At 44.6% G+C, this 12,939-nt stretch overlaps 1 protein-coding gene across 1 annotated transcript in view; it reads right to left on the minus strand.

Moving 5' to 3' along the window:
• Positions 1 to 331: 331 nt before the first annotated feature.
• Positions 332 to 12,939, minus strand: part of dhcr24 (24-dehydrocholesterol reductase) — a 53,093-nt gene continuing 40,485 nt past the window's right edge. Inside the window, exons 8-9 of the mRNA XM_072510696.1 lie at positions 12,568 to 12,746; positions 332 to 7,073 (exon numbers count right to left, since the gene is read on the minus strand). Of these exons, the coding sequence (XP_072366797.1) occupies positions 6,920 to 7,073; positions 12,568 to 12,746 (333 nt within the window). The 3' untranslated portion in view covers positions 332 to 6,919. The remainder of the gene's footprint in view (positions 7,074 to 12,567; positions 12,747 to 12,939) is intronic.

Raw genomic sequence — 12,939 nt, forward strand, 5'->3', positions numbered from 1 at the left:
CACGGTTAGCTATATTTCCTCCAAACTTTAAACTAACTGATAGAGCTAATGAGCAGAACACATCGGTATGCATAAAAAGTTCGCTTTGCTGGAATAAAGTGGTTTGGTTGGTTTTATGAAGCTGTATGCGCAGTATAATTTTAACAAGCAAACAGCACATATTGTTCATTGACTAATCCACAATCGAGTTTCGTGACAGGTCGTTACGGTGTACAGTAAGCAGTTCTACTGAGATTGTGGATTCAAAAGGGATACAAAATTAGTAGGTGGCACAGGATTCTCTGATTTTAAAATATATTTTAGAAGAAATGCAAAAACACGTGAATCAATGTCCACTTAAGAAATAACATTTTATTTAAAAGCATACCAAAACATATTTACACTGCATTGAGATGAAATGGGGAAAAACATGATTACCAGCACTCTCTAACCTTAACAGAGAGGTCAGTATTAACCAAGGATTACTGCGATTAAAATACTGCTGTATCATTGGTTTGAGAGGCTGCTCAACATCCCTGCCAACAGCAAACTATTCACCCTCACAATGAATCATTCGGCCAAAGACTTCAGTTTCACATATTTTGAGGTCCAATTAAACAAACATAAAAATAAAAATCTTTCTTTGATCTTAAAGCAAAGTCATAACATCAAATTCAACATAGGGTCAGAAGGTTTGATCAAGTTGTTGATATTTCATTATGGTACTTTTAAAAATCTCACCAAATGTGTACAGGTGAGGATGAATTCAATATATAATTCAGGGAATACCTTAAAACAAAATGAGGAGCTTCTCGTGCAGAATGCTAAAGAAAGCTAGAAGTCAGCAAAAGGTGCTTACAATCAGCAAGTACCACAGGGCAAACAAGAACTAACTGGATGGTCTTGTGGAGTTCTGAACTCTCACTGTAACACTGGGCCATAACTTCTGATGGAATGGCAATTAGTTGGATTGCCACTCCACTCAAAAGTACTTTCTGGAAATCCAGGCGATCTCATCTCCCCCAATGTACCAGCTCAGGGCTGGGTGAGATCGGTGTAGTGCAGCTCCCTCCCGGTACCAGCCATCGACAGCAGTTCAGTCGTTGATAAGTAAGCCACACCGCTTTATTTAACAGCACTAGCCATAAACCAGAAATGTTTAAAGTTCCAGCCAGATTTAAAGGTCTTTGATAAGACAGGGAGTAGTGTATAAGGATAGGATTTGGCTTTTGGGGCGGGGGGGGGGGGGGGAGAAGAAAGAGGGTATGGAGGTGTTGGAGGTCAATCCCATGGAGGTGGAAGTCTCCTGGGGCTGGGGCGTGTTCAGCACAATAGTTATCCCGAAGCTGAGTGGTTTTAATTCTTCTAGCTTTTTCTGGGTAACTATTGATATAACACAGTTGGAGCCATCCGAAGTTTGTGATTTAAATGGTTCCAAGTGCAGAGCAATTGCCCATTGCAAGTCTACACTTCTAGGTTAAATGTCGTGCAACCATAGAATCCCTACAGTGTAGAAGGAGTCCATTCGGCCCATCGAGTCTGCACCGGCCCTCTGAAAGAGCACCCTATCAAACCCCACATTATCCCCATGAACCCACCGGGGGCAAATTTAGCATAGCCAATCCACCTAACCTGCACACCTTTGGACTGTGGGAGGAAACCAGAGCACCCAGAGGAAACCCACACTGACACAGGGAGAAAGTGCAAACTCCTCACAGTCACCCGAAAGCGGAATCAAGGTCGGGTCCCTGGCTCTGTGAGGCAGCAATGTTAACCACTGTACCGCCCCAATCCTTACCTGGTAACATCTGGTGGGGGAAGAGGGTTTACTCCCACAGTTACACTGCCCTGAAACTCGGACGTTAGGACCCCATTGTTTTAGGTATCCCAGAATATTGACAAAAGGATTGCAAGGTCACAATCTCCTTTTACAACATGTCTACTTTATGTCTTTCCTTCCTCCTCGCAAAAAGACAATTTAGTCATGTGAAGCAATGTAGACAAACAAGTAAAGCTTACAAGTTACCCAACTTGCACTGACAAACGTCTACAAACTTTAAAACAAAGAAAAAGACATTTAATTGGTTCTAATTTTGTCAGATGCTGATGTTCCATTGTTTTGTCAAACATGAACTGCCTATTAGCTGCAGAGGTGTAATCATATTACAACAAGAGTAGGGTGAGGGAGAATATAATATATGTTCAAAATAAATGTGACCAAGCAGAAAAGCATTTTCCACTCCTCCCAATTTATGCTGTACACTTCCTTTAATGGGCTGTTTAGCACAGGGCTAAATCGCTGGCTTTGAAAGCAGACCAAGGCAGGCCAGCAGCACGGTTCAATTCCCGTACCAGCCTGCCCGAACAGGCGGCGGAATGTGGCGACTAGGGGCTTTTCACAGTAACTTCATTTGAAGCCTACTTGTGACAATAAGCAATTTTCATTTCATTTCATTTCAACTGCTCCATTTGGCTTAAATACACAATTAACCACAACTTTGGGGTCCTCTGCTGTCTTTCTGCTTACTCACCTTGAAGTCAAACTTTGCTCCTACAAGGTCAATAAAATTACTTATATTGGACTGATATTCCAACTCCTGGTGTACCATTTTTGGGCACAACACAGAAGATCATGTGTTGTATCTCTCCTTCTTTGTTCTTTGGAGAAAACTATTTTTTTTAAATTTAGAGTATCCAATTATCTTTTTCCAATTAAGAAACAATTTAGTGTGGTCAATATACCTACCCTGCACATCTTTTTGGGTTGTGGGGGTGAGAATCACGCAGACACAGGGAGAATGTGCAAACTCCACAAGGACAGTAACCTGGGGCCGGATCGAACTTGGGTCCTCGGTGGCGTGAGGAAGCAGTGCTAACCAAAAATATTTTAAATGGCAAGGACAGTCAGTTTCTTTGCATCACTAAAACCCAACATGCCAATGTAAGTCGCAAACTCTTCCGCTAACCGCAGGAAAGACAAAACAAAGTCTGGACTTTCAGAATTTTTAAAATTTTCATTGCATCTATTCCAAACATTTGACACAAACCCCACTTTAACTCACATTTAAGCACAGGGCCAGATCGAAAAGCGCAAGAAGCTGTGGGGCAACATGCCAAGGGAGTGGTACGAGCTCATCTCTCTTAGGTTGTGAGCAAATCTTTTCTTACAACACTTCAACCATGTAAATCTGCTGGTTCAAACTGCCCAGGCAGTGACTGGGCTGCACTTCATTAAAATTAATTTTCAACTATCCACATTCAACTTTTTAGCTACAATCCACTGGATACTTTGATAAAGATTGTGCTTCTTATAGTACTAAAGACATGGGGTGGGATTCTCCGCAATCGGCGCGATGTCCGCGGACCGGCGCCAAAAACGGCGCGAATCAGTCCGGCATCGCGCCGCCCCAAAGGTGCGGAATTCTACACATCTTGAGGGGCCGAGCCCTCACCTTGAGGGGCTAGGCCCGCTCCGGAGTGATTTCTGCCCCGCCGGCTGGCGGGAAGGCCTTTGGCACCCCGCCAGCTGGCGCGGAAATTACTTTGCCGTGCGATGCATGCACGGGAGCATCAGCGGCCGCTCACGGCTTCCCCCCGCATGCGCAGTGGAGGAGGTCTCTTCCGCCTCCGCCATAGTGAAGACCATGGCGAAGGCGGAAGGAAAAGTGTGCCCCCATGGCACAGGCCCACCCACGGATCGGTGGGCCCCGATCGCGGGCCAGGCCACCGTGGGGACACCCCCCGGGGCCAGATCGCCCCGCGTCACCCCCAGGACCCCAGAGCCCGCCCGCGCCGCCTTGTCCCGCCGTTCGAAAGGTGGTTCAATCCACACCAGCTGGCGTGGGTGGACAGCGGCGGGACTTCGGCCCATCACGGACCGGTGAATGGCCGGGGGTGGGCCCGCCGACCGGCGCGTTTCCCGCTCCCACTGAATCTCTGGTGGCGGAGAATTTGGGACACGGCAGGGGCGGGATTCATGCTAGCCCCCGGCGATTCTCTGACCCGGTTGGGGGGGGGGGGGGGGGGGGTCGGAGAATCACGCCCATGGTGTCAGTCTATTCCATGAGTCCATAGCATCACATTTAAGGAACAACCATTTTATACAAATGGTGAGTGTTCGTGATATTGAATGGATCACCGATCTACATTAGTTCCTGATTTATCAACTTCTCAATAAAAAAAAATCTCATTCTTGAGTTACCATTCCTCCATGGTCTTGTCCTTCCTCACAACCTCTTGCAAACAGCCAACCCTTCAAAAAACTCTGTATACCTCCAACTCTGGCTTTCGTGTACCTCCCCTATTTCCTTTACTCCACTATTGTTCATTTAGGTGTCTAGGCCCCAAGCTCTGGAATCAACACCCCTCTACCTCTCATTCCCTCCTTTAAGCTCCTTGAAGTCTACACTTTTGAACAAACCTTTGGACTCCTGTCCTAATAGCTCCTTCTTTGGTTCGGTGTCATCTACCGTCGTAAAACGTTGTTGAATTTTGCGTTCGTGTGCAGTATTTAGTCACTTTGGTAAATATTGCAGGCAAACAAATCTGTCCATAACACTAGATATTTGCACCCGTCAGTGCTCAGGGATGTGCTGTTCAATTACAGCCCAGTTAGATACATGCTCTCCACCTCATGCCATTACAGGTTTGTTCATGTTTGCTCTATTTACTCTCCAGAGCCTAGATTTTAATTCAGAGCAGGAAGTGCGGGTCTAAGAGTTGGGAGATTTTAGCTCGCGGGAATCATTTGAGTGCCCTGACACAGGCTCTTCCCTGAAGCAGGCAAGGGTGGTATGATTGTTGGTAGGCCAGTGTCATGATTTGCAGGGCAAAGCTCTGGATATTAAGGGATGGAGTGGGATTGGTGTAGCTCACCATCTGGGGGCCCAAGGCACCCTTATGAAGCCAAGAGAAATATGACATCTCCTCCTGGTCCACAAGGGCCTATACCATTTTTAAAAAATTGAAATACCCAGGTCTCCTGTGACCAGTTTGCTGCTTGGCAGGTTCCTTCCACAATCTGTAGGTTACACTCAAAGTCAGCTAAAATTATGTCACCCAATAAAGTCTTCGGGACATTTCTTTGACATTTAAATTAGTTTCCCACTCCAATGGGCTGAAGCATTCTTGTTCTCACATTCAACCAGTTTAAGAAAATTGGCAACACAGAACAAATATCACACAACTCCCCGTGCCCTCAATCCCAGATCTTAAGTCTCTCTGCCCACACAGTTCCCACCAAGCTAGATGGATTGAAATAAGTTCTTATGCTGCTCTTGAAGGAGCATGGGGTTGGTCACTGATGCTAGCATATGACCTCAAATTTTCCTTGAGGGTTATTACCCAGTACCAACACCATAATCTGCTAAAACACAGAAAAAACAGGCAAGCTCTTTAAATTAACAGTGCTTGACCAATTAACTTACATAGAAGGTGGAGACATCCCCCAAATTTTAAGCGCTATAATACTGGACACAATCGAAAATGAATTTTAAAATAGCATTAGTTCCTGGGATTTACAGACAGTAATCATCCTCAAAATTGTGTCAATCTATCAAGCCAGGGTATACTCCTAAGTGCATCAGTACCGAAGAAATGGTGATTCAGTCAAATCCATGATTGAAAAAAATTAAGTAAACAGCAACTAGTTGCTTGGTAGGACAGAACTTGTGTATTGCTGACAAAAAAAGGCGTGCTGTTGAACCGTTTTGTCATGCACTCATCAGAACAGACGTAAGAACGCCAAATTTCAAAGGGAGCAACGATTTATACTGCATGTGAAACGGTGCTGTGCAAGTGGACTGCTCAAGTCATTACCATGGAGAATGCACCAGTAAACTATTGTCCTTCAAGCTTTTGTCTATTTATTTTTGTCTGGACATGTTCCTTTTTCCTGCAGAGGACAGGACCCTGCATATGAATATAAGTAGCTTCTAACAAATGTAAACGCCGTTTGTGTAATTATCAGCACACCGTGGGGACTGTTAACGGCTAGAAGCTACATAGATTCATAGACCTGTACTCTGCAGACAAAAGGAACAGGTTTTGTTCTGGAATTAAACAAAAAGACTGGGGGTCAATTGTTCTCTGTTGTATTCTCCATGGCAACACCTCAACCAGTTGACTTGCCAACTAATCAGTTTCCTTTATTCATACAGTATTGTTGCTCCCTTTAAAATTTGGCATTCTAGTGTCCCGAGTGCAATATGAAAAATTTCACCGGTGTGCCTCTTTTTGTAAGCAATAAACACCAATTTAATGTAGCAGATTATGGGAGGATTATCGACCAATTTTCCATAAATCTGCAATGAAAATAAAACTTATTACGGAGGTGAACGAAATAGGCACAATTACAAGAAATATGTTAAATTACAAGAGATTTAGCTGTTCCCCCTAATGGCTCCATTGGTAAGAATAATATATGGTAGATCACACAATTGAAATCTTAAGACTACTTTCACTACTGTTTTACTAGCTGGCTACATTTGGCCTTGCCATCAATAGGAAAGGAAGGGGAAAACGTTACGAATCACATTTGTTTTTATCTTCCAGAGAAACCAGAGTTAGAGTAGGAAAAAGGAGTAGGCAAGTAAAGTAGTCTTAAATTCTGATTTAATGATTAATGACCCGGACTGAAGGATGCAAGATGGTTTTCACATTGAATAGCTTCTCAAAATTTATTCTCCTGATTATTTTGGTGGTATGCCACAGGATCATTACAGAACTGAACCTCAACGTGATTGATTCACTGCTTTAAAAGAGAAATGGCAATCAATGGAGAGAAAAAAAAAGACACTCAAATTCACAGTAAAATAACAAAATTCCTTGGGTTAGAAAAACATCCTGAAGCCACCTTTAAGTATCTATGGTATGAATTGCAACCTACAGATGAAAACAGAAGTGGGTTAATGAAAGCTACACCCAGCTCCTTCTGGGATTCTCAATGTCGTGCTGCCTTGCAGATCTTATCATAAACCTCAGGGAACGCATCTTTGGAGTTCAGCTGCTCTCTCAACTTGTGGTACAGAGACCCATCAAACATCTGCCAGAATTCTTCTCGGGTCAGATAGCAGTCGGCGTACAACATCTGAAAACTGACAGGAAAAAGAAAGACACCAGTTAACCTTTTAAAATGGTTTCAAAGATGTATATTCTGGAGTGAATTTCCCGATCACCGATTTACCAGATGCATGCGCAGAAACTAGCATCGCTATGTGATCTGTTCCCAAGGTAAGGCAAGGCCCAAGGTATCGCGGATCCTGCTTTGCTCGTCCTGGTCCAGATCATGGACAGGAATGCAGGTGATCCTGTTTCCCCTCTCCCACCTGGAGGGCGGGAAGCCACCCTCCCAAACCCAACACCTCCGTCGGCAGAAGTAGCAATGGAGGACAGCAAAAGCTGCTAGGTTCCCAGGACATGTTTGCAATGCTGAACACATCACGATTTTCAAATTAAGAATGGCACTTCAATAACTCTCTCCTCACACCTGCGACCATATTATTCAACATGTACCTCCCTAGTACTTGGTAAGGTTACCCTCCGCTTAAAGAATTTTCACAGGAGATGCACAATGGGTGCAGTCGATGGTCATACTAATTTTAAAAAGTTCAACAGATTTTCCTTAAATGGGTCCTTAGGGGGCCTGGGGATTAAGGTTTGTGAGAGGTTGCTCTAATCTTTAATTGTTCTTGGTGAAAAAGGAATTATCAAAGGAAGCACTTTGCGGTGTGTATGGTTAGAGTTGTTGGTTGTGAACTCTTTGAGCTTGGTACCACTTAAAAATATTGGAGTGGACAATACATTTTTTATAGAGGCTTGTCAACATTAAAAAATCATTTTATGGGATGTGGGCATTGCTGGCTAGGGAAGCATTTATTGCTCATCCCTAGTTGCCCTGCAGACGGTGATGGTGAGCTGCCTTCTTGAACCACTGCAGTGTCGGAGGTGTTGGTACACCCATAGTGCAGTTAGGGGGAGGATTTTAACCCAGCGACAATGAAGGAACGGCACTATGTTTCCAAATCAGGATGGTGATTATTATGTTAGTATGTTGATTGACTAGTCGGAGGCAGCTCTCCCAAATTTGGCACAAGATCCCAGATATTATTGAGGACTTGTAGGGACATCACAGTGGGTTTGCCATTGTCATTTCCGGTGCATGGGTCGATGCAGGTGGTCAGTCTGGTTTAATTCCTTTGTGTTTTCTTTGTCGTGGTTGAATACAACAGAGTGGCTTGCTAGGCCATTTCGGAAGGCATTTATGTGTCAACCACATTGCTGTGGGTCTGGAGTCACATGTAGGCCAGACCAGGTAAGAACAGCAGGTTTCCTTCCCTAAAGGACATTAGTGAACCAGATGGGTTTTTACGACAATTGACAATGATTTCATGGTCATCGTTAGTCTTTTAATTCCAGATGTTTTACTGAGTTTAAATTCCATCTGCTGTCGTGGGATTCAAACCCAAGCCCCCTGAGGATTATCCTGTGGGCCTTCCTTCAGTTCTGGAGACTTGCCAGCCAAATAATCATCGCTTATTGTCACAAGTAGGCTTCAATGTAGTTACTGTGAAAAGCCCCTAGTCGCCACATTCAGGCGCCTGTTCGGGGAGGCCGGTACGGGAATTGAACCCGCGCTGCTGGCATTGTTCTGCATTACCAGCCAGCTGTTTAGCTCACTGTGCTAAACCAGCCCCTCTCCAGGTGGGAAACACTGGTATCTCTTGCATAATTGTTTGTAACAAAGCAAGCCGCCTGGCATTGAACTCTCTCAAAGAGGGGAATGTTTGTCAGAGTCACCGTACTAAAAGGTGTGATCTGACTAGTACCTCCTTCATGGTTGATGAAGTTCCATTTCCCAAATCCAGCTCTCTTAGTGCCCATCTTTTGCTTCCCTCTCTCCTACAATCAATTCACCCCACCTCCTCGCACAACTAATCGCAACACAATTGCAACTCTGACATGGCCATATTCTCAAAACCGCTCACATGGCGAGCACTGACACTTTTCACAGGACAAAAATCACACACATGATGGAACAGGTGGTGATCAGAGAATAGAGAGTATGCCTGCACACCTTCTCTCCCCACTTTGATAATGTCCAAAGGGGGGAGGGCGGCGGAAAGAGTCTGAGAATCCAAAAGAAAGTCCGACAAAGGAGAAGAAATGTGGAGGGCCTGGCCCTCCCGAACCTACAGTTCTACCACTGGGAGACCACCACAGAAAAAGTACGTGGATGGGTGAAGGAACCGGGAGCAGATTGGGTGAAGTTGGAAGAGTGTTCCTGCATATGGACATCCCTCCGAGCCCTAGCCACAACTGCTCTCCCATTCCTCCCGGCCAAATACTCGAGGAGCCAGTGGTAGTAACCATGCTCCGGACGTGGTACCAAATGAGGCAACACTTCGGCCAAAGCAATGTCCACCATGACCCCCATCTGCAACAGGTTCACTCCCACAATAATGGACTCCACCTTCAAAAGGTGGAGACAGGATGAGGGGACTCTGACAGGGACATGTACACTGACAACAGAGTGGTGACTCTGGGGGGACTCACTGAGAGGTTCCAATTACCAAGAGGAAACAACCCGAGATACATCCAGGTCAAAAACATCTTCCCCAAAGAAAGAACAATGTATCCCCGGATACCAGGACACTCGTTATTAGAACTGCTGGACGAAGGCGACCTTGGGAAGGGAAACCGTGTGGACCTGGATGAGGCAAGGACAAAAATGGGTGGCAGGTTCGTGTGATGGACTGGGCTGTGTTCACGACTCTCTGAAGCTTCTTGCAATTCATTTGTGAAATACAGAATATAGAATTAAAAAGGCACATAGCTTGATTTGCAGCATTAAAGGTCAATCCTAAATTATATGGTGAGGCCAAGTTCCTTAAATAGCACTCCTGTAGTGTTCTGCTGTGCCAGGAGTTGCTGGGTAGGTTAATCACTAGGACAGTCTAATTTCACTAAAAGGTTCGACAACCAGCGTCAAGCCCTTAAATAGTTATGTAAATGAGCTCCTCGAATAGTTCCAGTACATACTTTGATTCTGACTTTACAAAATACGACACAATCAGATATCAGAAATGTTGGGGAACACACGGTTTAGTGAAGGAGATCAATATTTGTAGAGAAATGGTGTTGGAGAAATTGATGGGATTGAAGGCTGATAAATCCCCATCATCAAGGATTTTATAGCAGAGCACTTAGAAAACAGTAGCAGGATCGGACAGAGTCAGCATGGATTTATTAAGGGGAAATCATGCTTGAAAAGTCTACTGGAATTCTTCGAGAATGTAACTAGTAGAGTTGATGAGGGGAGCCAGTGGATATGGTTTATTTGGATATTCAGCAGGCTTTTGTCAAAGACCCACACGGGATTAGGGGTAGTGTATGGAGATGGATAGAAAACTGGTTTGCAGACGGGAAACAAGGAGTAGGAATTAATGGATCTTTTCCAAATTGGCAGGCAGTGACTAGTGGGGTACCACAGGTTTCGGTGCTGGGACCAGCTGTTCACAATAGATGTCAATGACTTAGATGAGGGAACAAAATGTCATATATCCAAATTTGCAGATGACCCCATCATGGGTGGGAGGGTGAGCTGTGAGGAAGATGCAGAGGTGCTTCAGTGTGATTTGGACAAGTTGAGTGAATGGGCAAATGAATGGCAGATGCAGTATAATTTGGATATATGCGAGGTTATCCACTTGGTAGCAAAAACAAGAAGGCAGACAATTATCTGAATAGCCATAAATTAGAAACAGAAAATGCTGGAAAATCTCAGCAGGTCTGGCAGCATCTGTAGGGAGAGAAAAGAGCTAACGTTTCGAGTCCGATGACTCTTTGTCAAAGCTAACAGACAAAGTGGGAAATATTTATACTGTGAAGTAAGAATGAAAGATGAGTCATAGCCACAGAAACCCAGGGAAACCGGGTGCAAAAGACCCTGCTCCCATGCCCACATGTCTGTTTTTCACCTGGTGCAATGTTCCAGTGAAGCTCAACGCAAATGGGAGGAACAACATCTCATCTCCCGGTTAGGCACGCTACAGCCTTCCAGCCTGAACATCGAATTCAACAACTTCAGATGATCAGCTCTATCCCACCTCGACCCATTTGTTTCCATCTCATTTCATTTTAACTGCCTTTTACCATTTCTTTCTTAATATGTTTAATTTCCCCCCCCCCCCCCAATCTTATCCACCTTTCCTTCACCTTCCCCTCTTCCCACATCTACAGTTCATCCTCTGATGTTAGTTTCCCTGCTGTTTGACCTTTCACATCTTTTGTTCTCTCTGGGGACTGCCATTAGCATTCTTTGCCCTTGGTTTCTGTGGCCATTAGCACCCGGTTTCCCTGGGGTTCTGTGGCTCTGACTCATCTTTCATTCTCACTCCACAGTATGAATATTTTCCACTTTCTCTGTCTATTAGCTTTGACAAAGAGTCATCGGACTTGAAACGTTAGCTCCTTTCTCTCCCTACAGATGCTGCCAGACCTGCTGAGATTTTCCAGCATTTTCTCTTTAGTTTCAGATTCCAGCATCCGCAGTAATTTGCTTTTAATTAGGATAGGGGAACGTGCAACCAGACCCGGGTATCCTCGCACACCAGTCACTGAAGGCAAGCATGCAGGTACAGCAGGCGGTAAAGGTGGCAAATGGTAAACTGGCCTTCATTGTGAGAGAATTAGAGCACAGGAGTAGGGATGTCTTGCTGAGATTAGACAGGGCCTTGGTGAGGCCATACCTGGAATATTGTGTGCAGTTTTAGTCTCCTTATCGGAGGAAGGATGTTCTTGCTATAGAGGGAGTGCAGCAAATGTTTACCAGACTGATTCCTGGGATGGCAGGACTAACATGAGGAGAGATTGAGTCGGTTAGGAATTTATTCGCTGGAGTTCAGAAGAATGAACGGGGATCTCATAGAAACCTCCAGAATTCTAACAGGACTAGACAGGATAGATGCAAGAAGGATGCTCGTGATGGTGGGGGTATTCAGAACCAGGGGTCGCAGCCAAATAGGGGATAGACCATTTAGGACAGAGATGAAGTGAAATTTCTTCACCCAGAAAGTGGTTGGCCTGTAGAATTCGTTATCACAGGACGTAGTTGATGTCCAACTATTGTATGTTTTCAAGAAGCAGTTAGATATAGCACTTGGGGTGAAGGGGATGAAATGGTATGGGGAGAAAACGGGTTTAGGCTATTGAGTTGGATGATCAGCCATGATCATAATGAATGGCAGAGAAGGCTCGAAAGGCCAAATTGACTCTTCCTGCTCCTATTTTTTATGTTTCTATATGCCTTAGAAGGCAATGGAGCAGTTCAATCTCAACGACAGGGGTGCATACTTTATGTCTGAAAAATGGGAGCAGCGCAATCCAATTGTTAGGCTCATAACATCTGTTCAAAGTAGATTTTTACTTGGGTCATTTAAAATACAAAGCTTGGTATGGTTCACCTGAACACAAAAACTCATTAGTAAAGGTAGATGCTATTTGGTTGTGAGATATAGTCAGATGAAGGTACATGTACATCCAGCAAATTAATTTTTCTCCAGTCTTTTACCCGCCTGTAGCATGACTCACCTGTGTGAATTGCGCAAAAATTGCTCCAACTGTCGTGTTGATGCCTTGGCTTCAAACTGCTTGGTTCTGGGTTCTCCATAAGCCCCGACATCTGCATAGAGTTCAGCCTCATCACCCTTTGGATGAACCATGCCTGGCAGACTCGGTAGGTTGAAGGGACACAGCCAAAGAGGGTAAACCTGCAAAAATCAGGCAAATAAAAATAAAATACAAAGTGGTAAAAAAAAAAGCATTAAATAAAAATGTAAAGTCGACATAGTCCCAGATGACCATCGGCTGCTTTGTCCCCTAGGAGAAGAGCTGACTGGTGGTGATTTAACCTGAGGATCACCACACCTCAGGCGAAAGGTTGAGAAGGCGAGGCGAGGCCTT

The sequence above is a fragment of the Scyliorhinus torazame genome, chromosome 7 (genome assembly GCF_047496885.1).
Source record: "Scyliorhinus torazame isolate Kashiwa2021f chromosome 7, sScyTor2.1, whole genome shotgun sequence".
NCBI lineage: Eukaryota > Metazoa > Chordata > Chondrichthyes > Carcharhiniformes > Scyliorhinidae > Scyliorhinus > Scyliorhinus torazame.